The sequence below is a fragment of the Chelonia mydas genome, chromosome 27 (assembly GCF_015237465.2).
Source record: "Chelonia mydas isolate rCheMyd1 chromosome 27, rCheMyd1.pri.v2, whole genome shotgun sequence".
NCBI classification, from domain to species: Eukaryota; Metazoa; Chordata; order Testudines; family Cheloniidae; genus Chelonia; species Chelonia mydas.
Window position 1 is genome coordinate 2,892,658 of NC_057860.1, and position 26,122 is coordinate 2,918,779.

The window sequence follows — 26,122 nt, forward strand, 5'->3', positions numbered from 1 at the left end:
CATGCACAGTATCATTTGTCTGATAGAGGTCTAGACTTATAGGAACCACAGAGTGGGAGACAGCTTAACACGTACTCATGGTGTAAGTCCGTAGGTTACACATTCACACAGTGTCATCATGTCACAGAATGGAGACTTAATCTGCAAACAGCTTCCCACAACTACCATGGGCAAAATTAGTGTGTAAGAGGGGCATTTCTGGGCCACTGTATTATTATGCATCCAGATGTATGGCTCTGTGTTAAATTGGCTTATGGGAGCTGCCTCCCAGATTCCCCCTCTCCCCATTGAGACTGTCTTAGTCTTTACACTTCCTGTGCAGGACTAAAAATGCTAGTCAGATAGCAGCCCCTGGGAGTTGGGATTTCTGGCTTGTTTGCTATTTAAAAAAAAATTGCAAACTAAATCTATGAGACTTTAAGAGCCATAGAAAACCACTCTGAGTTTGCTTTAAATTCCTTGGTGCACTCCACGATTCAGAGTTTCTTTGAGCAATGCTTAAAAAGTGGTATCTATTACCAGTTCAAGAAGACTGAAAAACATTGCATTTTGTTTAGCATCTTTTTAAACCAATTAAGAAGCTTTTCTGAAATGGATTGAAGAGAAGAAAATAAAACATGTTCTCCTGGATCTTTATTTCAATCAGATTTCCCTGTGTTCTGCAGCAGAAGAGATGGGGGTGGGGGAGAAATAGAAAGATTGAAAAGGGCTGTCGCAGCAGGGAGCCAAGCTGGAGAAAAGGACTTCTCTGAGAACTAAGCAGCAGCAGCTCTGAAAGCCTAAGAGGCTGCTTCATCTACATGCAGAGTCACACAAGGCATGGGGACGCTCACCAACACCACAGAGATTTCACATGTGCTTCCCTGCTGGTTCCTATGAAAAGCTAACAATCAGCTCGGGCAGTGAAAGACCATTGCAGCATCCCCTGACTAAGCTGGACGTACAATTTGTTCAGTGTTGTGAAATGTCCGGCTTAGCAAGATGCTCTCGGACACCCTTGCGAATGCCCTTCCTATGCTCCCTGAGGCCCCCTCCTCCTTTTCTGGGACTTGGCAGGCTTCTGCAGATTTGTGAAGGCTGGAGGGGGAGGGGAACATGCTCCTTGTCTGGTATAGTTCGACAGGCAGAATAATGATGTCCCAGCGTTGCTGGACATGTACGTGTGGGACAGTAGGTTTAAAAATTATAGAACCAAATCCTGCTTTCCCTTATATTGGTGTAAACTGGGAGTAACTTCATTTTAGTCAGTAGTTATTCTGGAGTTACATCTGCGCAGCTCAGAGCAGAAGCTGTCCTATTGTTTGAAAAAAACAAAAAAACAACAACCCATCATTTAGGGAAGGATTCCAGTCACCCAAAAGGTCTGTTTAAAAAGCTATAAGGAACCAAGGACATGTGAATAGTCTCTATCAAACATGGAAACTTATGGAATAGCATAGCTTTATTCTCTCCCTCTGCTTTCTATAATTGCCCAGCTATAATGTAGCTGCAGCTTCTCAGTCAGGCCCTTACCGACTGATCAGATTTGCTGGATTTGGTAGTTGCTTGGAAAGCAGTTTGCTGTCTTGGGGATCTGAATAATCTTGTGTGTAGCAGAGTCCCCACGTAGTTTATATAGAATCCTATCTGTCCACTGAAGTCATTTGAATAGTGTTGAACACTGAAAAATCTATATTGTTTCAGAAGAGGGGAAGATAACTCTGGTTAAAATAATTAGCTCTTACTTTTTAAATTTGGGTAAGTATTATCCCCAGTATACAGATCAAGTATCTGAAGCTCAGACAGGCTAAGAGACATGCCCATGGTCATTCAGTAAATCAATGGCAGAGTCAAGGTTTTTGACTCCCAGCCTTGTAAAGGATGGTTCTGAAGTAAAACCATCCATCTCACACTGTTGTGTGTGATGCACTGTGCTGGTTAAACCCCGCTGCTGGTCAGGGGGGAATAATGTTTTAGGTGACCAACTTGAAACATCTTTTCTTTCAGGTGCTGAGCACCTGCAGTTCCTCTTGACTTTCCCAGGAATTTGCCATTGCTCAGAACCTGTGGCAGCTGGTCCCTCGGTTTCCCAGGTTGGGCGTTGAAAACGGGGCCGCTTGTGAAAATGTTGGCCGTAGGCTTTCTGTGCTTCAGTATTCTCCACTGAATATGAAGATAATGATACTGACCTGCCTTACAGAGGGGCTGTGGGGCTTCGTCTGCCAAGTGCTTCAAGATCCAGTCAGACTCTGCTGACGTCCACCACCTCGGTATTAAAGTAAGATGAAAATGGATGGAATCTAAGCTCCAGCAAGTGACTGTAAAACTCTGTCATGTGTGATTAGCCTCCATCAATATGGATTGGCTGCTGTTCGGGTCTTCACTGTCAAATGCGTTTCACAAGTAATACCCAGGGCGAAGCACTCCTCCCCACTAAACTTACACAATACTGTGCTGAACAGACTGGATGAAACTTCTGAAATGCAAGTGAATTCTACTAATATAACTTAGCTACCTTTACGGAGTGTGAGTTTAAAACAAAGTCCCAGAGACCAGTTTCTGCCGTAGCGCATATCTTGTTCCCTTGCTGTCAGGTGTCTGTCTCCAGAACGGGAGATGTGACGCTGTCTGGGGCCAGCAGATGGGTTGCTTGTGAGTTTTTTCACTGGGCAGTTTGTGAATCTTGGGAGTTCCCTGGGTGACTAACACTGCAGTCAGTGGGAGCTGAGTGCTCTGCTCCTCTCAGGGTCTGGCCATGGTGAGACCTTAGCTTTGACTTTCTGGTGACTGTTTGAAAGTGAGCTTGGTGATATGCTGCAGGGTAGAAACTAATGGAGAAGTTTAAGTGGAGTTGTCTGTGTAGTTGCATGATTTCTTTGGAAAATCCTTCCTTAGATATTTGGTTAGGCTGAAAAAAGCAGTGGCCCCAGACCCACTGAGCATGAGAGCTCCAGGCAGGGTTTGTCTTGAAGCTCCCTTTTCTCTCCCTAGTACGAATCCAGATTAGGGCCAGTCAGTGTGCGTGGTGTCTTCACCAGCCTCTGCCAGTCTTACTCAGTTTTCTCCTTAACTCATTTCTAATGGAAAATTGGGTTTCCTCAAATTTGTTTTGCCAGAAACCCAAAACTGGAAAAAAAATTGTTTAGAAATGTTTCAGATTTTGGCCCCTTTATGAAAATCTGAAATCTTCTGCTTTACATTTCAATGAAAACATTTGTTGTTGAAATTTTGTGTGGAGCAGCGGGGGAAATATTTTCCCACCAGCTCTACTCATTACATCCAGCTAGCCAGGTAGCAGGAATTTTCCACTACTATGATAGTTGTTAAGGTGGTAGAATGCTGCACAATGCTCCTCTTGCAGGAGACCTCCAAACTGTTGCAGTGGCCGTGGATAATCTGTAACAGAAAATCAACTCATTGCAAAATGTACAAATCCTGTCTCCTCAGACTTGGTCAGGTCGTCTTCTACCACGTGTATCCCTGTCTGTTCTACACTGCAGCCAGCATCCATTTTCCCGTTAGCCTCGTCTTTATAGTACAGCAAGTAGCAAGAGGGCCTTGGGTGAGATTAGGACTAATTTTAAAAGGACTCAAGACAGAAAATGGAGCACCTGTTAGTGATCAGTGATGTTATGGTTACGCATAACTTTGGCCCCTCTGATCACAATGTTCTGGTTAATTTTGGAAACCATATCTCTTGAATTGTAAGCTCTGTGGGATAGGGATCATATCTTTTCTATATCTCTACAGAACCCAGTGCAGTGGGTCGGGCCATCTGCGCGCTATCGTAATAGAAATGTTGGATGAGACGATTGGGTGGTGATCCCTGTTCAGCTCTTGGGTTATCTCTCCCTTCTGTTCTAGAGATGGACAAACCTTACAGTAGTTCATGAGTATTAGTAATTTATGTGTTTCATTACGGCAAGTACCTGAACTACTGGGACTGTTAAATGTCCATGATAAACCCCTTTAATCTAGATCTGGGATGAATCCTCATCTTAGATTCAATTAGTGTGATGATCTATTGATCTGGAAGGTGTGTGGAATTGCTCAGATGGCATCCTGCAGAACTCCAGACATCTGATAATCACATGGTCCCATGCTATCAGATGAGTCCTGTAAATTGACACTGACTGCCTGAGTGCAGTCAGTGGGAGCAGGTTTTGGTGAGAGAGACAGACACCTTCGATTTGTCCCATCACTTGTACAGAATGGTAGCACTTACTGTGTGTTTTTATAGAATAGTTTATTAACTTTACACAGTTGTTGTTTTAATCTCATGACCTGTATAAATCTTACATTTAATAGTGCACATCTCTGAAATGTCACAAGTGTAATGTTCGTGGATTTTGCTTTGTAGCCCTTGAGACCCTGTGGTCCAGGAGATCAGAGCACAGAACTGGCTGTCAGGATGCCTCTGTTTTATTTCCATCCCTGCCGCTGACTTCCTGTGTTCCTCAGTTTTCTCATCATTTAAAGCTTGATTCTTTAAAGTGCTTTTAGAGCGATGGATAAAAATCTTTGTGTAAGATCTTATCATGGGATTAAAATATGATATTTTCAGCAAAATGGGCAGCTTTATTCATTACCAGGATTCCTGTTTGTTCCAGAATTCAAATAGCAAGAACTTGGTATTTGCTTTAAAGAGTGATATTTGTAAATTGACCCTACACTTTTTGTTGAGAGCTGTATGTTGGCATTCAAACATGGTACTTCTCTTCCCCATGTCCATCAGACACAGTGTTCTAATCGCTAAGACCCAAAAACTCAAGGAAAGTCAGAGTGAAGGCTGAGATTCTGTCCCTAGCCCAAATCTCAGTTATGTCCCAGGTATTGCAGGTTTTGAACACCGGGTCAGTTTTCATGGCTCTATACCGCTGGACTTGCCTGAATGACTTGAGGCACACTTTCTGCCTTAACTCTGAATTTGCCATCTTGGGGCAGTGTTGGCCCTCTGCATCACTGGAATATCACTTTTTGTGGTTCATTGGGTTTTTTTTAAATGTTCTTTTTAGGATTAATGGCATCGTACAGCTTCCAAGCCTTTGTTTAAAATCTGTTTTGTTAGGACTGAGAATCACAAAAAGGGATAGGGATTATTGGGTTTGTCTTGTCTTTTGTGTAGCAAAAGGCTTAGACATTGCTTAGTTTCTTTTATTCTTTTTGGCCTATAAATAAGTGCTTTAGATGAAGGATCAACACCTGACTGGTGGCTTATCTTTCTCACTTTAATTCTTCCACCTGTGCTGCTTTTTTGCAGACAGGAGTGAGGATTCAATCTCACTTATTATTAACACCCCTTTGGAGATTTGTCGTTTTTCAGTCCATATGTGAAGGACCTGTTGGTCTAATGATCAGACTTTATTTATTTAAATGTATAAAACAACTCTTCTCTGAACTCTCTAGAAAAATGATACAATAAATAAAAGAATATGAATAACAACACAGCATACAAAGATTTTAGTGGGTTTTCTGCCAGTGTAGGAGCGGCAACAGAATAGTGTAGTGCTTTTTCATATGTTGACATGTTGTTCTCAGCTCCATTAAGGGGAATGTTTCCATACCGTGACTTTATTGCTAGTCAGTGTATGTCATTAGCAGGTGAACGTCATCTGTTAGTGAAGTAGGATTGATTGATTTTTACTTTTTAAAACTAGCATTTTATTTTGGGCTTTTTCATAGATTCATGGGCTGCTGGCTACTCTTCTGCATTATATTGCCCAATATGTCGTACTAAATAACCTGTCCAAAGATCTGATAGCTCATGCTAGGGGCACTTCTGGAGAAGGTGATGGTAATTAACATACAAACGTACAAGGACAGTGTAATTGCCTGATAATGCTTTTTGAAGGTCACATCTTACAAGTTGAGACCTGAGCTTGCCCTGGGCCATGAATTTCCTTGTACTGTCTTAGTCTTGAGTAACAAGGCTTAAAGCAAAACTGAACTTCTCTCCTCAGTTAGTTACAAGTTTGTGTATTTCCCAATCTTTCATCAATCTGTGTAGCAATCTAATCTGTTAAAGTATGAAAATTAGTGAAGGAAAATGGCTAGCAATGGACAGTAACTCTTCTTCTTTGAGTAGTGTCCCTATGGGTGCTCTGGGGTTGCCAACTTTCTACTAGCACAAAACTGAACACACTTCCCCTGCCCTGCCTCTTTTCCGAGGCCCAGTCCCTGCTCACTCTATCCCCCTCTCTCTGTCACTCGCTCTCCCCACCCTCCCTCACTCGCTCATTTTCACTGGCTGGCTCAGAGGGTTGGGGTACAGGAGGGGGGTGAGGGCTCCAGCTGGGGGGGTGGGCTCCAGGGTGGGGCCAGAAATGCGGAATTCAGGGTGTGTGGGGGGGCTCCTGGCTGGGACAGTGGGTTGTGGTGTGTGTGGGGGGGTAAGGGCTCCATCTGAGGGTGCAGGCTCTGGTGTGGGGCTGGGGATAAGAGATTTGGAGTGCAGGAGGGGGCTCCGGGCTGGGGCAGGGGGTTGGGGTGTGTGTGGGGGGGTGAGGGCTCTGGCTGCGGGTGCAGGCTCTGGGGTGAGGCTGGGGATGAGGGGTTTGGGGTGTAGAAGGGTGCTCTGGGCTGGGACCGAGGGGTTCAGAGTGCAGGAGGGAGATCAGGGCTGGGCAGGGGGTTGGAGCGCAGAGGGGTGAGGGCTCCGGCTGGGGGTGCAGGCTCTGGGATGGGGCTGGGGATGAGGAGTTTGGGGTACAGGAGGGTGCTCCGGGCTGGGACTGAGGCATTCAGGGTGTGGGAGGGGGATCAGGGCTGGAGCAGGGGGTTGGGGCACGGGAGGGTGTGAAAGCTATAGGAGGTGCTTACTTCAGGCAGCTCCTGGAAGAAATGGCATACCCCTCCGCGTCTCCCCCCCCCACCCCCGCTCCGGTTCCAACATGGAGGTGCAGCCAGGTGGCACTGCCACTGCAGCTCCCATTGGCCATGGTTCCCAGTCATTGGGATCTGAGGAGCTAGCGCTTGGGGTGGGGACAGTGTGTGGAGCCCCTTGGCTGCCCCTATGCCTAGGACCCAGCGGGGGGACATGCTGCTGCTTCTGGGAGCCACGCGGAGCAACGGCAGCCAGGGAGCCTGCCTTAGCCCCACTGTGCCGCCGACTGGACTTTTAACTGACCGGAGCCGTCAGGGTCCCTTTTCGACTGGGCGTTCCAGTTGAAAACCAGACACCTGGCAACCCTAGGGTGCTCCACTTCAGGTGTGCATATGCCTACTGAGCCTTTGATTGGAGATTTTCCATCAGCAGTGGCTGTTCAGTCCATGTATGTGATCTATACAACCTCATGCCATGCAGTGAGGGTATATAGGACTGCGCTGGCAAACGACCCTCAGTTCCTTCCCAGCTGCCTCAGCATGAGACAGAGCCCTAGAGTGTTTGCCTTGTGTGTGCCTCAGCTGATATCATTCACCTTTCTCAGAATTAGTGTTAGCAGTTTCGTGTTAGGGGTTGTTATATAGTTAGCTAGTTAAGTAGTGAGAATATTGAATTTGTTTCCTCTCCCTTCCCTTTTCGAGAGAGCCCTATTTGCCTGGGTGGGCATGCCTGGCTCACCATGCTTCAGACCTCTGCCTCCCTTGTCAAGAGGCTATCCTGGTTAGTGACGGCCACTCTAAATGCTTCCATTGCTTGGGAGAGTCCCTCCTCTCCCAGAAGTGTAACGTCTGCTTGGCTCTCAAATCTAGAGCATGGAAGAGCCAGTGGATCAAATTGAGATTTCTGATGATGGCGTGCTCCCTTTGACCTGCCTCTGACTTAGCTCAGGAGAGACCCTCCCTGTACATCTGTTTCCAGACAGATCCAGTGCCCCTTTGACCTTGACACAGATCTCCCCTAAGAAGAAGAAGGCTGTGGAAGACTCAGGGAAGGCTCCAAAGAAGAGGAGATCAGTTTCCCACCAAAAGAAACCAGCTCCCAAAAGACCCTGATCTCCTGTTAAGTCTGTGGTGTCGGAAGCCTTTACCTCTTGGCTCGGTACCACAGAAATGAAGGATTCCTCCTCCGATACCGGGAACTCCTGGAGCACTACAGAGAAGCACCACTCCAACTGCCCCCCCCACCGCCCGTACTGTCTGAGATGAATAGGGAGGCCAAGGATATGTACTCCTCCAGAATGGCATCCTCTAGCACAGACTTACCATCAGTACCTTCCCACTCGGCATGCTTGGTACTGGGCAAATCAAAGCTCCAGATGCCCTCAGTGCCTGCATTGAGACACTCTAAATTGATAGCACCGTCCACCTCAGCTACTGTGTCAGGACCGACCCATTTGGTACCTCAGGAATTGTGGTACTCCAGGGACTTGGCAGTCTTAGATGAGCCAGAGTTTTCACTACTTATGGGTACCGAACAACTCTCAGTACTGAGACGCCAGTCTCCAGATTACCATTGCTTCCTGATACCACAGGACTCTCCACCCTTTTCCACTGGTGCCACCCCTGCCCCTCCTCCCCCCGCCCCCCGCCCCGCATTGAGGAGGAGGAAGGAGACATTCAGTCTCTTCCATATCACTGTAGGGGGTCTCCTCCTATCCTGTATGGGAACCCGTACTCTGAGAAAGATCCTTTTCCATGCCAGGGTGCTGGGATCAACCTGGGTACTTCCCCCTCTCCTGTATGCCCCCTTCCTTCTCCTCCTCCCCCCCCCGCCAGTGGACCATGAGGATGTGTATTGACAGCAATTTGCCAGAGCTCGGCTCTGTCGCATAGAGAGGATAGGGTTGCACAGTCCCCCTAACCAGTCCTCTAGCACAAGGAGATCTTTGGAGAACTGGAATCTAGGACAGATAAGGAGGCTGCCCCTCAAACTCCTATTTCATTCTCATCATTCATTCAAAATCATTGGCCGTAGATTGTTGTGGAGATATGACTGCACATATCATACCTCCACAACAATCTATGGCCAATGATTTTTGGCAATTCCAGGACCTTGTGAAGAGGGTTGCTGACACCCTTCAGATACCTGTTGAAGAGGTCAGAGACTCACAACACAAGCTGCTGGGCATTCTACAATTGGCAACACCCATCCAGGTTCTACCCATTCATGAGGTGCTCCTGGATCCAGCAAAGATACAGTGACAAATGCCTGCCACTATCCTGCCAACTTATAAACAGGTGGGTAAGAAATATTATGTCCCACCCAGGATCTCAGAAATTTTGTTTCCCCACCCCTTGCCTAATTCCCTAGCGGTGGATGCTGTAAATGAATGGGGTAAATAGCATTACTCTAGGTCTACCCCTTAGAACAAAGACCAAAAGAAGTTAGACTTTTTTGGATGAAAGTGTTACTCATTCGTGACCCTCCAGTTTTAGATTGCAAACTATCAGGTGATCATGACCAAGTAGAACTTCACCAACTGATATATTTGCAGCTTTTATTGAGCATCTTCCACAGGAGTATAGAGAACACTTGCAGGCCATCATCACAGAGGGTCAGTTATTAGCCAAAATCTCTCCAAGGGTTTTTAAATGCCACGCACACCACCGCCATATCCATATCCACAGCTGTTGTTATGCACAGGGTATCGGGGTTCCCAAAAGTGGTTCAAAACACTGTGGAGGACCTTCCGTTTGAGGGTCAAAAGCTCTGCTTGGAGTCCACGGATGCGTCCATGCACACATTAAAGGACTCCATGGCCATGTTAAGATCTCTAGATATGTACATTCCTACGAACAAACGGAGATTTGGTAGGTCTCAAACTGCGCAGAGATTGTCTCCTGGCCAGTTCTCTGGATTTCATAGATCCCTCCCCAACGCACTAGGAAGAGACAGAAATTCCATAACTTTATCTTATCTTGTCGGGACAATTCGAAGAAGTCCCTGAACTACAATAAGGAACTGTTTACAGCTCATCTTCGTGACCAAGCATACAAGACGACACCTCCATTGCTTCCAGGGCTGGCTCAGAAAGACCCATTAGCCAACCAGAGACAGCTTGGACAAACGGGTCATGGTTCCCCTCCAGATGATAAACTCCCTAGACTGGTGGAAAAATCAGCTCAGTGTCTGCTTAGTATCTCTTTCACTCGCCCAGCTCCAGCAATAACTGTGACAAGAGATTCTTCACTGTTGGGTTGGGGAGCACACCTTAAAGTGTTGCCTGATTTTCATCTTGACCTATCCATTCATCTACTGATGTTTTCCCCAAAACCACATTAATCTCATGTTTATGCTTAGATGTTAAAGGGGAAGGGATACGGATCAGGATAAGTTAAGAACACGTCAGAGATCTTCTGACCAATTTGAATGCATTCGAACCAGTGGGGCCGGATGCTGTTCACCCCAGGATACTGAAGAAATTAGCTGAAGAAATCTTGGAGCCCCTGGCAATAATATTTGCAAACTCACTGATGACAGGAGAGGTCCTGGAAGACTGGAGAAGGGCTAACATAGAACCCATCTTTAAAAAGGGGAGAAAGGAGGAGCTGGGGAACTATAGACCAGTCAGCCTGACCTCGATACCTGCGAAGCTACCAAAGCGATGTATAAAACATTCCATTTGCAAATACCTGGAGGATGAAGGGGTACACTAGAAGCTCTGCATCGACGCAGCTGCACCAGTGCAGCTGTGCCTCTGTAGTGCATCTCATGAAGATGCCCTATGCCAATGGGAGAGAGCTTTCCTGTCAGCATAATAAATCCACCACCACAAGAGGCGGTAGCCATGTCAACAGGAGAAGCTCTCCCACCGACATAGCCCTGTCCATACCGGCACTTAGGTCAGTGTAACTTATGTCACTTGGGGGCGTGGCTTAGTCACACCCCTGAGCAACATAAGTTATACCGAAGTAAGTGGTAGTGTAGACATTTGTCAGTGTTGTTTGCATACCTGCTAGCTGTGTCATTGCTGGCCTACTGACCAGGTAGTTTTCCATGAACATTCATATAAGTGACTTTTTTTCTTAACAAGAATGTTCATGGACTGTTTGAGGCTTACATATGCTCCTGTGCATGTGGATCAGTGCATAGGTTCATGCAGCTAACTAAAAATATGGGATTTCCTTCTTCCTGTTCGTTTAAAAATAAAAGTTTATCCAGTCAGGAGGCAGAAATAGTGCCATGTAATATAGGTGACCCCATTGTGCATTATGAATAACATAAAGGAAATAGTTTGCATTGGTTGAAATAAGTTTACATAAATTCAAATAAATGTGTTATCTATATATCAGTCTGATTGTGGATATGATAAAAAGGGTTACATTTGTGGAAACAGTTTGTGCTAAAAATACTTTGAGTTATGGTAGCCCCTGGATCAGAATCAGGGCCATACTTAGTGCTGCATAAACAGAATAAAAGACAATCTCTTGCTCTGAAGACGAGTCACTCCAGTTGGGGGCAAAAAGCATTAGGGAGAATGAAGAAAACAGAATGTGTGCCTACATAGACTAAATCAGTCTATGAAGATAAATATGTGACGTCACAACTGGCTATCTGTTAGCCACTGAAAGCTCTCTGAGGCAGTGGCCATCTTTCTGTTCCGTGTTTGTACAATGCCTAGCACAATAGAATCATAGGACTGGAAGGGACCTCGAGAGGTCATCTAGTCCAGTCCCCTGCACTCATGGCAGGACTAACTATCCCTATCAGGTGTTTGTGGAATCTCCATCACTGGAGATTTTTAAAAGCAGGTTAGACAATCTCCCTAGGCAATTTATTCCAGTGCTTAACCACTCTGACAGTTAGGAATTGTTTCCTAATGTCCAACCTAAACCTCCCTTTCTGCAATTTAAGTCCATTGTTTCTTGTCCTATCCTCAGAGGTTAAGAAGAACAATTCTTCTCCTTCCTCCTTGTAACAATCTTTTATGTACTTGAAAACTGCTGTGTCCTCTCTGTCTTCTCTTTTCCAGACCCAATTTTTTCAATCTTCCCTTAAAGGTCATGTTTTCTAGACCTTTAATCATTTTTGTTGCTCTCGTCTGGACTTTCTCGTTTGTCCACATCTTTCCTGAAATGTGGCGCCCAGAACAGGACACTATACTCCAGGCCCTGGGGACTTGAAGACATCTAACTTGTCTAAGTAATTTTTAACTTGTTTTTTCCCTATTTTAGTCTCTGATCCTACCTCATTTTCGCTGGCATTCACTATATTAGATGTCCAATCACTGCTAACCTTTTGGTGAAAACTGAAACAAAGAAGTCAGTAGGCACCTGTGCCATTTCCACATCTTCTGTTATTATTCCCCCTCCCCCCCCCCCCCCCGCCTTGAGTAACCTCTCTTTGGTCTTCCTCTTGCTTCTAATGTATTTGTAGAAATTTTTTTTTGTTACCCTTTATGTCTCTAGTTAGTTTGATCTCGTTTTGTGCCTTGGCCTTTCTAATTTTGTCCCTACATACTTGTGGTGTTTGTTTATATTCATCCTTGTAATTTGACCTATTTTTCACTTTTTGTAGGACTCTTTTTTGATTTTTAGATCATTGAAGATCTCCTGGGTAAGCCAGGGTGGTCTCTTGCCATACTTCCTATCTTTTCTATGCAGTGGGATAGTTTCCTCTTGTGCCCTTAATAATATCTCTTTGAAAAACTGCCAACTGTCTTCTATTGTTTTTCCCCTTAAACTTGCTTCCCATGGGATCTCACCTACCAACTCCCTGAGTTTGCTAAAGTCCGCCTTCTTGAAACCCATTGTCTTTATTTTGCTGTTCTCCCTCCTATCATTCCTTAGAATCATGAACTCTTATCATTTCATGATCACTTTCACCCAAGCTGCCTTCCACTTTCAAATTCTCAATCAGATCCTCCCTATTTGTCAAAATCAAATCTAGAACAGCCTCCCCCTAGTAGCTTTCTCCACCTTCTGAAATAAAAAATTGTCTCCAATACGTTCCAAGAAGTTGTTGGATAATCTTTGCCCTGTGGTGTTATTTTCCCAACAGATGTCAGAGTAGTTGAGGAGGAGGGCTGGGGTGCTTATCTGGGTTTTCAAACCATCTAGGAAGCCTGAGGGAAAAGAGAGACAGCATAGCTCTTCTAGAACTCAGAGCAGCTCCCCGGAGGAAAATAACGTTCTGCTTCAGTCAGACGAAACAACCGCAGACATGTACATAAACAACCAGGTAGGGACCTGGAGACCAAAGTTACACCCAGAAGTGATGGAGATGTCAGAGTAGTCTTTCCTGTCCCTCAGAGCGAGCCACGTAAAACGGGAACTGAACTAGAAGATGAACTGGCTCAGGCAGACGTCAGCTCAACACTCTGCCTCAGTCAGGTCTTTGGTCTAATCTTGAGGACGTTGTGTTCTCGCAAACAAATCGACTGAAGGGAGACAAAGAGCCCAAGGTACTCCCATCAGAGAGAGAGTTCCTGAATCTATGGCAACAGATGCCCTTTCACACAGATGGCCACAGGGCTTTCTTTATGCATTCCCGCTTTTCCTCTCCTGGGGAAGGTGATTAAGAAAATAAAAAAGGAGCAGGTGACAGTCATATTGATAACTACCGCTGGCCAAGGATTTTCCAACTTAATACACCTGACAGTGGAACCTCCTCTATGGCTACCATGGAGACTGGGTATCATCTCCCAAGGCTCATTCTTCCATCCATATCCAGATTGGCTTCAGCCAACAGCCTGGTTATTGAAAGGGAATCCTTAGTAATGCTGGGTCTATCTTCCAAAGTCATCAAGACTTTACTAGCATCCAGGAGAGGCTCAGTTCAGTGTCTGGTGCAGGAGCATGGTGAGGACCCAGGAATCTGGGGACTCCAGCCATTTTGGACATTCTCCAGTACCATTTCACACCAAGTTTCTGCTCTCAGCAGCATCCTTTCTGCAGGATCCCTGGGAGAGAACCCCTAGATCTCCAGGTTCCTCAGGGCTGTCAAACTGGCCAGGAGGGTGGTCAGGCCAATCTTCCCAAAATGGGATCTTCCACTGTGTTTTGAAGACATTAATAGATGATTCCTTTTAGCCCCTGGCTTCAGTGACAGTCTTCTACCTGTACCTGCTACCTGTTTTCTGGTTGCTGTCATATCTGCTAGATGTGTATCGGAGCTGGTGGCATTATCTATGCAAAAACCATACATTTATGTTCCACATCAACTAGGTGGTGCTGAGAATTCCAGAGTCCCTTCTTCTTAAAGTAAATTCTCCCTTCCATGCTTCCCAAGAAGTCACCCGTCCTTCATTCTGTCTGAAGCCGCAACATCTGACAGAGAAGATCTCAAAAAAGTGTTGAAATTCTACCTCCATCCAGAAGAAAATCGGGTGCCCTGTTTGAGTCCTTCCAGCCTAGATGTAAAGGACTCAGCATTTCCATTGTCCATCAGTAGGTGCACTAGGCTCGATATCACTGACACCTACAAGACATCAGAGACCCTTGCTCTGGAAGGTATCAAAGCACACACCGTGAGATCTCTAGCTGCCTTGTGGGTGGAACAAGTAAGAGCTTCCACACAGAGATCTGCAGAGCATCCATATGGTCAGCCAACACCTTCATCAGACACTGCAAGCTGGACTTACTGTCATCAGCAGAGGCCTCCTTTGGCAGAAATATGCTGGTGGTGGCCCAAAAATAATGTTGCCCTTTGAACAATTCGTACAAAAAAAAGGTTGTTTTTTCCCTCTTTTCCATCTTATTGCTGGATTTCTTACCCTCCCAGCCTCTATTCACTACTCTCTACTTCCCAGATGTCTCAGAATCTGGGGAGATGTGGGGCTGCAGAAAGGAAAGTTTCTACTGATAAACGTCTTTCTGCTAGCAGCATCTCCACAATTCTACCAACTCTGGATGGTGCAGGATGTATGTCAGTTACACATAGCTGTTGTGTTCCCACTGAAGTTACTAATATCTTCCTGCAAATTGTACACAGTTTTGGAATGGCCTATCTGGCAGCAAGCAGGAGTAGGGGGCATTAGTGATGGGTTCCCCCCAGGTTGCCACCTGGAACTGGGATACCACTAAGCCCTCTGGCCCACCAACCTGTGCTCCCTCTCACACTGTACTGCTGTGACAAGTTGCAAAGCCCTCCAAGCTTGCACTTTCACCAGCATTCACACAGCTAGGGACACACCCAGCTGCATCACATGCCAGGCTCTCTAACCACCAGCCTCGGACCCCAGAGCAGTACCGTCCTGACCTGGTCAAATCTGGCCAGTATATGGGTATAACACCCAGTCCGCCTCTCCCTCAGTGTGAAGAGGACCATGCATGCTTGCGGTAACCAAGCTGAGATTTTCTCCAGACACCTTAGTCAAATGCACACTGGTTTGAATTAAACATAAAATAAATTTATTAACTACAAAAGGATAGATTGTAAGTGATTATAAATAATAGCAAAAAGATCTAAGCAGATTACCTAGTGAATAAACAAAACCACAAACTGAGCTTAACATACTTCTCACACTGAGTGATAGGCTGGCAGATTCTTAAGGCACAAGCTGTTTTGGCTTTACAGCTTGGGTTTCCCAGGTTTTCATACACAGGCTAGAAATCCCTTTAGCCTGGGACCATCAATTCCCCCTTGTTCAGTCTTTATTCCTGAGGTGTTTGCAGGAGTGTTGTCGTGGGGAGAGTGAGGTCCCTTCATTATGTCATTTTCCCCCCTTTTATATCTTGTTCTCACTTGCTTGAAAGCTCTTTTGCTGTGATCTGGGTCAAATAGTTCCCATTGTGTGGCGCTATCTCAGAGAGGTTTCTATTGCACACAGTTCCTGGGGTAATCCTGGTGCTTGTGTGCATTTCCTCAGTAAGCCATTAATATTGTTTGGTCTTTTTACTGTTGTACCTGAAAGGCGGCTTGTGGGCGTTTTCAACCTCACGACAGGTTTCAGTAACACCTACAGAGCCAAACTTCATAACTTCACATACAACGATAGCATGTACAATCCAACGACATATTACTGTCTAGCAGATCAAGACTTTTAGAAGGATACCTCACAAGGCATACTTTGCACAGAACACATCCTCATTACCTGACAGTGGTGAATATTGGGGTCCCAGGGTGTCACACCTCCCCCCTTAGATTACTGCCATGGGTTAGTCACTGACTAATGTGAAGGCAGTGTGCCTAATGCCCTCTTTAGGTTTTTCCCAAGTGTTATCAAACATTGTAGTGTCATCCACATGTGTTTTTGCAGAGTTCTGTGTTTCTTTTCCCAGGTTGCCTGAAAACATTCTGGTGTGTGCATTGTTACTATAATTCACATACCAATATCTTTTAGAGTGTAGGTGTCTTGGCATTTAGCCATCAATGCCATGAGGTGGTGTGCCCCAGTTTCCCCTTCCACATAGCAGTTCAGCTTTTGTTATGTTTTCCCTGCTGTGACCAGCTCTGAGCCTGTTTACAGGTACTTGCTGAGAAGCAGTATTATGTGTTTTACACATTTTTAAAGGATTTACCATAAGTACCAAATGCTTTGTCTTAACCAATAAACTCCGTATTATGAAACGTAACAGTACCAGCAAATTCATGACAGGGAGGTGTTTCCAACTATGTTTATCATACCACGTCTTCTGACAGTCCGGTTTGTTCAATACCTATTGTGTTTTGCAACTCCTTTCTAAACCATAGTGTGTGTTCAGGTACTGGTCTTTCTTTCCTTTTAGTGTTTTGTCCAGTATCCCCTTTCTCAGATGGGTTATTAGCATTTTCACTGTCACTCAAGTCTTTAGTAGGATTTCCATCCTGTCTTAAAGAGACAGTTAGTTTTCACAAGTACACCAGAAACAGCATTTTGCAAAAGTGGGTCCTGGATTGGGGTACCCTCTGTCGCTCCTCTCTGTCCCCAAGAGGTCAGTAGTATGTCTGCTCCCCTCCGGGAAGTCAGTTACACAGTTCCCTCTTAAAATCTGATCCACAGGTTGGGTGCCTGGGAACACAAACGCCGACCCAGCAAATCTGCCCTGGGCACACCTTCCCGTGTAATCAGTGAGGAGACATTCATGTACTCCCCCAAATTCCTTCTCAACTTCCCCCTCTGGTCCCCTCCTAAGACACACACCTCTGTGCTCTCTAGAGTGTGATCTGTCCCCTGTTCATCTGTGAAGGGCTCTCAGCTAACAGCCAGAACAGTTCTTTCACTGGCAAGGACCACCCCTTCCCCTCTCTTTGAACTGGGTTTGCCTCCAGCTACAGAGTCCCTGGAACCCTCACCCACTGCAGTGATCTCTAGGATTCCATCCCCTTCCTCCGGCCTTCCCTCTAGGACACATCTCCCTATGCACCCTAGAGAGAGGTCTGCCCCCTGCTCAACTGCAGCCTGTTGGCAGCTAGCAACCTGGACAGTTTTCTCACTGACAGAAACACACTCCCCTGCCCCTCAGAGGAGACGCTGCCTTTAACCACCAAGCAGCAGGAGCTGGTCTCAACCACACCCACCCCTGGTAGACTGTTTTCCACTACTGCAGAGGAATTAAAGAGAGAGACTCCCATTCCTCCAGCAGTTCCTGGGACTTCGCTCTTTCCTTCTGGGGTTTCAGCACCATATTCCTCCTTGCTGCTGGCAGATCCGTTGACAGCCCGAGCTACATCGAAAAAGTCATTCCCCAGTAATAATTGTGACGGGTTATCATGTACTGCTGCCACTGTCCATTCAGCTTCCAAATCCTCAGTTTCCATATGCACTTTAGCCAAAGGCACAAGGATTTTGTGACCTACTAGCCAAAGCTCTGCCATCTGTCCTGGCACTATGTCTGTCTTCTTAACAATGTTTCCCCTGACCACAGAAATGTCTGCACCTGTATCCCTCCACCCAAGGAGTTCCCTCCCATTAATTCTGACAGCCTTCGTGTGCTTCCTGCCTGGCTGTGCAGAGGCTACGTTTATAAATCCTGTATGATAAGTGGCAATTGCCTGAGGTGCCTCTGTGCTCTGCGTAGCAGCATTCCCATGCGTTGCTTGTTGTCTGTTCCCACTCAGCACAGGGCATTTATTCCTCAGGTGCTCAGTGGAATTAGTGATAGCGCCTTCTGGGCTCTTCTGTTTTTACAGGAGATTTGGGATGAGGACTAGAGGAATGGACTTGGAGAGGTGAGCACCCAGCCTCCCATCCACCCTCCTTCCCAGGGGTAAAACGGGAACCATTCTTCCCACCAAACAAACCCCTCTACCTGTGATTTATTTCGAATAGATGCTTAGGTTTGTTCAAATTCATCAGCAACAGTTTTCGCTTTTTTATCCCATAAACACCGTTTTACATCATCATTACAAAAACTTAGGAAATGTTCCTGAGCAACAAGATCACACATTTCTTCAAAGCTTGTAACACCGTTTCCTCTGACCCACGTATCCCTGTGCAGTTGAGGGGCCCAAGACACTCAGGCACGAGGTGCTGAAGAGGCTGGTTCTGGCCTGGTGGAGCAGAGACCCCTGGCCAGGACTGTGAGGAGGAGGAGGATGGAACCACTTAGCAGCAGCAGGGTGGCCTCCGCAGGCTGGGGCTGATCTGCCTCCTCGCGGGCCTGGCTGGGGCTCTCTGCTCTGCCCTGTGAGGACTGCAGCCTTCTCCTCACCTTGTGCCTGCAGGGATCCAGGGTCTTTCACCCTAAATAGATTGAGCTCCATGAGTCTAACTCTATAAGGCAGGTTTCTGATCCTGTGATTGTTCTCGTGGCTGTTTTCTGAACTCTCTCCAATTTATCAACATCCTCCTGGAACTGAGGGCACCAGAGCTGGGCACCATATTCCAGTGCCAAATAGGTAAAATAACCTTTCTTCTCCTACTTGACATTCCGCTGTTTATGTATCCCAGCCCAAGCCTGAGTGTTGACACAGCCATTTTTAGCTTCACAGTCTGAATCCTGCGAGCCTGAGTCAGTTGACCTGGGCCAGCTGCGGTCATGCTGTGGGTCTTTTAGCCCTGTGTAGATGTAACTGGGAACTCATGTTCAGCTGATTATCCACCACAACCCCCAAATCTTTTTCCTACTCACTGTGTGCACCCAGACATGTGAACTTGGGAGCTGCGTTAGTGAGAATTCATAAATATGGGACAGAAGCCTCCCCTGTGCGTTAACTGCACCTACTGTTACTATCGTTCAGACCTATTCACTTTATTCAGGAGTCCGGCATGCTGTGTGTCCTGGGGGCAGGGAGGGTGCCGTCATCACAGTGTTGTCTGACACAGCAAAAAGAACTGTATGGTAGCGTGAGGAGATGCCCCGGGTGTGCCAGGCTGACTCGTTCCTCTCTGCTACTCAGATCATTTTCATCAGAATTTAAGCTTTTGTGTTGACTTAAAAAAATGACAGGTTTCAGAGTAACAGCTGTGTTAGTCTGTATTCGCAAAAAGAAAAGGAGTACACCTTAGAGACTAGTCTCTAAGGTGCCACAAGTACTCCTTTTCTTTTTAAAAAAATAATAATCAGGTTTCTGTCCTTCCTGGTTGTGGAAAATGCTACTTCAGAACATAATCCAACGAAGTACTGTCGTCTTGTCCTTGTCTCCAGCAACAGTAGCCGGAGGTGTGGGGGAGGATGGAGCTCTGCCAGCTTCTGGCCTTTTTACATTGACCCAGTGGTAAAAATGCTGAAAGGGGCTTGAACTTTTTGTACTAGGTTTCACAATAGTCATCACAGCCACAGCATCATCAGCTAGAAACTATAGCTCTCAGAGGTGTAAGTGCCCTAATTCAACTCAGTGAGTGTTAACTCTGAACCCTAATGATACTCAGATGTTACCAATGGTCATTTTAGCAGAAAAGTTCCGATATGCAGGCTTTATGGATGGGGCTTAACAAATCATCTTTATTGGTCTTTTCTGATTCTGATGGGCAGGAAGGATTCTGATTTCCTTAGCCTTATTCTTCGATATTGTCTTGTTAAAGATTTGTGCTGGTGACTTCCACTATTTTCAATCTGATATCTCTCGTTTTTCAATCTGTTAGAGATATGTTGTAGGGGCTTTAAGCAGCATTTCTCACCATTTCCCTCCTTTCTTTTCCCTGCACTTGACCTAATCTCCCCAAGGGTGACGCCTGTGCTTTCCTTTTTTTCTTGACATTTATTCCTTCTTATATGGCAGGGTCGCAAGCTTTTAATCATTGGAACCACCAGCCGTAAAGATGTCCTGCAGGAAATGGAAATGCTAGACGCTTTCAGCACCACCATTCATGTACCCAGTATTGCGACAGGAGAGCAGCTGATGGAGGCCTTGGAGGTAAGGAGACCCCCTGAATGTCAAGACAGCTGAGAGACCACCTGAGTGACTGTTAGTGTGAATAATGTCCCATGCAATAGAGCACTTGATGAATGGAATCAAAAGGTGTCCGTGGGGACTGCGATAGGGCTCCATTTTGAAATAGTGACCTGCTTTACTCTATTGGCCCAACACCAGCTATCCGGTGTCACTGAATGTCATGTTCCCAAAGCAAGGAAAGCAGGAGGCAGACACAGGGAGAGGAAAAACACGGAGAGGGCGTGACTTTTTTTCTGCTGGCTGGAAACGGTTCCGAGGGCATAGAAGAGAGAGAGCAGAGTTGTCCTCAAAATACTTTAAATTTGAATTCATGGGGCCCAATCCTGTGAGGCACTGAAATTCCCACTGAGTTGACTGATGGGGGCTAAGAAAGCTCAGCACGTCAGGAAATGCTTGGCCTCCCACAGGTCAAGCCCATGGCCGGCTTCTGCTCCTCACAGCAGTGTGGAGTTTGTAGCAGGTGATGTAAATGCTTATCAGACTGTTAGTACAGCCTTCAAAGTGGCACTCCACAAGGGTAACTAAAATACTGTTAGTATTTTCATTATCATCATCCTCACAAAGGGTAGTTCACGTCTGGTAATTTTTACAACAGTTTTGCGAGGTTGCTCTAGCACACATCACTGTGTTCCTCATAGACTCTCTCATTTGGGGAAGACTAGCCTAGGACAGAAGATTCAGAAAGTAAATCGATGGAAGGTTGGCTCTGTATGATATTGTTGATAACAGCTATGCCATAAAAGTATCCTGGTCTGACTGTTCCTACAGTATCTCCAGGCAGTTACTCTTAACCGTTTCCAAGACTAAGCTAAGGACTGTTTTCTAATTCTGCACTCGCCAGTGTGGCTGGCACAGTTGTCCTTCTAATGCTGCGGGCTGTCTCCTGGTTTCCTTCCAGCTTCTTGGTAACTTCAAAGATAACGAGCGCAGCACCATTGCACATCATGTCAAAGGGAAGAAAGTGTGGATCGGAATCAAGAAGCTCCTGATGTTGATCGAGATGTCATTGCAAGTAAGAGGCTTTTTGCTTCAGGGGTGTACGAGAGAGACTAGAACATGGTTGAAAGCACCTTTTGGCCCACAGACCCTTGCCTCTGTTAAACTGGGAGCCCTGTATTGCGTCTGCTGTGGCTTGAACATGTTACATTTCCAAAAAGGCAACAGCATTACTTGCAGATTTCCCTACAGCAGTTTTCAGCTCCAATCAGTAGAGAGAGCACCATGTCTCAGTCCATTGAGAGATCTGTAAAAAATAGAGTGCCCATGAGTTGTATGAAGTTAGTCTTCAGAGAAGCATGTCTGCAGACCAGGGGATCTGGGCTGACTTACCTTTCATGAATTGCCTTCTCAAGCACAAGTGATAAGTTAAGATTGCAGATAGTGATAATTGAGGATTTTGTTATGAAAAAGTTTCCTGTGCAGGTGTAGTGGCTCTTTCCCTGAAAGAAGATAAATCTGTCAAGCTGTTCAGCTGCTCTCTTCATTTTCCACTGTCAGCACTTTAAAGAAAAGAATTGCCTAGGGTAGAAATACGTAGCTCTTAGCCCCTCACCGTTGCATCTCCTGTGCCTGCAAGCTAGCCATCAGGCACATGCTCCACTGTGTATGTGAGCTAAAAAAGTGTGTGTGTAGCATTTGGGCCTAATCCTCAGTGGCTGACATTTCAGAGCCCTTCTATATTTGAACCCTTCCCTCCCATTCTCCCCTTTTTTTTCATCAAATGGATTTGGTGCAGCTGAATGTACTGTCTTTAGATCTTCCTATGAGATGCTGAGCATAAGTGAAGAAGCATATAGTTTAGCAGCATATGAGTCATGTATCCCCCGCTGTTCACTATTCACAATTCTGTTAAAACTTGCACAGCACTGAGGATCTGCTCTAACTAGATGTCACCTGAGGGAATAAAGTCATTTATCTAGATTACTTTTTCCTCTCTTTCTCTTGACTTTTAATTCCATACCTACAGGCAAGTCAGTAAGTCACTGCTCACACGCATTAAATGTGTTTAATGGGCTCAGGCCTGCAAGGATACAGTTACAGCCCATTTTACTTAAAATCTTGACAATAGATGCCTCTCTAACCACCTTCTGAGACAGGGAAATGACTTTGGTTAGATTGTGACCTTGAATATAGATGCTTTTAAAACTCCAGGATTAAAAATGTGCAGAGTAAGGGCAGTTCTGAGATGGGGGAGTGGGAATCAAATTGCACCAGCTTTTCCCCACTGCTACATACCAACGTGGTGAGCGGTGTCACGAAGGGGTAGGGTGTTTTCCCCCTTGGTAAACAGGCTGCTGTTCTGGAATGTTTCAGAAGAATGTTGTTGCTTACAATCCAAGTGCATGTTCAATCATTTAAAGTGATTTTGTTTAAGAAGGTGGTCATTTTGTAGATGATCTGAATCCCTGACAGACCAACCTGAGGGAAAGTAGGCAGCATTTTAACTTCGGTTCAAATAATTTTGAATACATTAAATAGAGAGGTGGATAAATGAGAGCAAATTGGAGCTTATATAGATGTTGGGTGTGCACTTGCTTGGTAGCAATGTGATCCATGGCCATTAATTAATTAAAGTAATTTGAATTCTGCCTAGCTCCTTTATATTCAGTCTCCCACACACTTGATATCTCTGAATTGCAAAAAGTCATCGCTTTTCACGCAAGTCTCAGATGCACTTTGTTGCCATAGATACAGGAAAAAATTCACACGTTCACAACTGATAAGAGAAAGTTCATTATGCTGCTCTGGCCTAGCTTCCTACATGGCCAAAGTCATGGAATTTCACTAAGTGAAGTGACGCCTCAAGGCCAGACCTTCTGGGTGAGCTTGATTGTGTCTTTCAGACAGACATCTAATCCTGAATTAAAGACTCCAAGTGATGGTGAATCCACCACATGCCTAGGTATTTTGTTCTCACGGTTAATTACCCTCACTGTTAAAAATGTACACCTTATTTCTAGTCTGAATTTGTCCAGCTTCAGTTTCCAGTCACTGGATCTAGTTATGCCTGTGTCTGCTAGAACCCTATGACTGGAAATCTTCTCCCCATTCAGGTACCTCTTAACCTTCTCATGGATAAACCAAATAGATTGAACTGCTTCAGTCTGTTCCTGTAAGCCAAGTTTTTAAAATCTTGAGTCATACTTATAGTGCTTTTCTGACCCCTTTCCAATTTGTCCACATTCTTTTTGAAGCGTGGACATCAGAATTGGACACAGTATAGAGTTGTGGTCTCACCAGTGCTGTGTATACAGTGTTGGTATCACTCCCCCCTCTTGCTTCATATTCCACTGCTTATACATCCAAGGATTGTTTGCTTTCTCAGCCACTGTTGTACCGTGAGCTCATGTTCAGGTGGTTATCCTTTGATCTTTAAGTTCTTTTCTTTTCTGAGCTGCTGCTTTCACAAACACTCCTTTGTCCTGTACATGTAACCTACATTCTTGCTTCCTAGATATGTGGCCTTATAGTTGGGTTGGATCAAAATGCATTTTGTTCAAGTGAGCCCTGCTTACTAAACGATCCACATTGCTCTGTATAAGTGACCTGTCTGTATGATTTTTATCACTCCACCAGTTTCTGAGTCATATGCAAACTTTATCAGTAATGATATATTTTTTCCAGATCATTGATAAAGGCATTAAATGGTATTGGACCACGAATACAGTGCTGTGGGACCCCATTAGAAATACTCTCATTGCTGACCATTTACAATTAGTTTTTTAGATCTACAAGTTTTTAATCAATTTAATATATACTGCATTGATCTTGCATATTACTATTTCTTAATCAAAATGTTGTGCAGGACTAAGTCAAGTACCTTACAGATGTCATATATCAGTTATCTTTGTCTACAGACCTTGTAATCTCATCAAAATACAATATCAAGTTTGTTTTACAAGACATGTTTTCTATAAAACCATGTTGATTGGCATTAATTATGCTTCCATTATTTAATTTTTTAACTGTGCAGGATCAATGTCAGGCTAACCAACCCATAGTTATCCAGATCATCCTATTTACCCTTTAAATAATGACACAACAGTAGTTGGTTTTCTTTTTCTAGTCCTCTGGAATATCCTCAACATTCCAAGATTTGTTAAAAATCAACATTGGTGGCTCTGAGCAACGGAGCCAATTCTTTTAAAATTCTTGGGTGCAACCCTTCCTGCAGATTTAAAAATAGTCAAGTGTGGTAGTTGCTGTTTAATATTCTACCTAGTTACTGTTCTCATAGAAAATATTTTGTTATCACTGTGAGATATGAATATATCATTCAGCTCCTTTCCAAATGTGGAACAGAAATAGTGATTGAACATGTCTGACTTTTCTTCATTGTTTACAATTTTACCATCCTTGTCTAGTATCAGACTTATACCATTGCTAGGATTTATTTTGTTCCTGATATTTTTACAAAATCCCTCTTATTGTCCCCAGTCCTACTGGTCAGGTTTTTTACTCATACCTTTAGCTTCCTTGATCAGTAGTCTGCATTTCATTACTGCTAATTTATAGTCATTGTCATCAACTTCCCTCTCTTTCCATTTGTTGCATTTTGTTTTTTTCATAATCCTGGAATCAATAGAAGATTTTCTTTAACTATAGGAACATAAAACATACAATAAAGGAACTTTTTGCTATAGTTTCCCTTATGGCACTCCTGTGCTCTTCAGATTGAATATTATCCTCTATTTATCCAGGTGTCTGTCAAGAGGCCAGTGAGCATATTGCAGCTAGCCCTCCTTTTGTGTTTATTTTGCTAAGCGTAGGTCTGAGTGCTCCCTTCAAATAGAATATTTGATCCCTAGTTCCAAAATTACAGCATTTGTAAACTTTGGACTGTCCATGTGGAGTATTTCTAGTACTAGCCCACCATACTTCACCGATCTCCCTGAAGACTACAGAATAAACAACTGAATATGGAGCTTATATTCAAACTGTGTGAGATGCAATAAAATGTAAATAAAATATTAGGAAACTGCAATCTCTGATTTCCAAATGGTTATAACTCAAACTCCTCCTACTTGGGTGCAACGTAAGAAACAAAGCCTCTCCCCTGTCTTCATAATAAATCAGAAGTCTAGCCTTCATTTCTCAGTCCCAAGCTGTGTTCAGTCTTCATGTCTGAGACTGCTGAGTGTCTTAGTTTTGTTCATTTTCCTGTTATGATCGCCTGGAGAGTGCATTTCCTGTTTCCTATGGGACTTCTTTCATAGAACCATAGGCTTAGAAGGGACCACAAAGGTCATCTAGTCTAACCCCCTGCCAAGATACAGGATTTGTTGTGTCTAAACCATCCAAGACAGATGGCTATCCAGCCTCCTTTCGAAAACCTCCAGTGAAGGAGCTTCCACGACTTCTCCAGGCAATTTGTTCCATTATCCTACTGTTCTTACAGGGAGGACGTTTTTCCTGAGATTTAATCTAAATCTGCCGTGCTGGAGTTTGACCCCATTGCCTCTTGTCCTGCCTCTGTGGCAAGAGGGAGCAACTTTTCTCCATCTTTTTTAGGGCAGCCTTTCAATAATTTGAAGACCGCAATCGTGACCCCCCTAAATCTCCTCTTTTCCAAAGCAAACATACCCCATTCCTTCAGCCTTTGCTCGTATGGCTGCATTCCATCCCTCTGATCATCTTTGTCACTCACCTCTGGATCCTTTCCGGTTTCTCTACATCCTTTTTATACATTTTTGACCAAAGTGGGACACAGTACTCAGCTGAGGCCTAACCAGCGCTGAGTAGATCGGTACTATCACCTCCTGTGACTTGCATGCTATGCCTCTGTTAATGCAGCCCAAAATTGTATTTGCTTTTTTTGCAACAGTTTTAATTGTTGACTCAGGTCAAGGCTGTGATCCACCATAACTCCCAAATCCTTTTCAGCTGTGCTGCTGCCAAGCCACTTATCCCCCAGTCTGCATTTGTGCGTTTGGTTTTTCTTCCCTAAGTATAGTACCTTACATGTGTCTTTGTTGAATTTCATTTTGTTGTCTGGTTTCAGAG

General features: G+C 44.9%; 1 protein-coding gene across 5 annotated transcripts in view; it reads left to right on the forward strand.

The window, feature by feature from the left end:
* The window catches only part of NSF (N-ethylmaleimide sensitive factor, vesicle fusing ATPase), a 174,033-nt gene that overhangs the window by 142,525 nt on the left and 5,386 nt on the right, over nt 1–26,122 (forward strand). For all 5 annotated transcript variants that reach the window (XM_037886719.2, XM_037886720.2, XM_037886721.2 and 2 more), the window contains 2 exons: nt 19,946–20,080; nt 21,018–21,131. In XM_037886719.2, the coding sequence (XP_037742647.1) occupies nt 19,946–20,080; nt 21,018–21,131 (249 nt within the window). The remainder of the gene's footprint in view (nt 1–19,945; nt 20,081–21,017; nt 21,132–26,122) is intronic.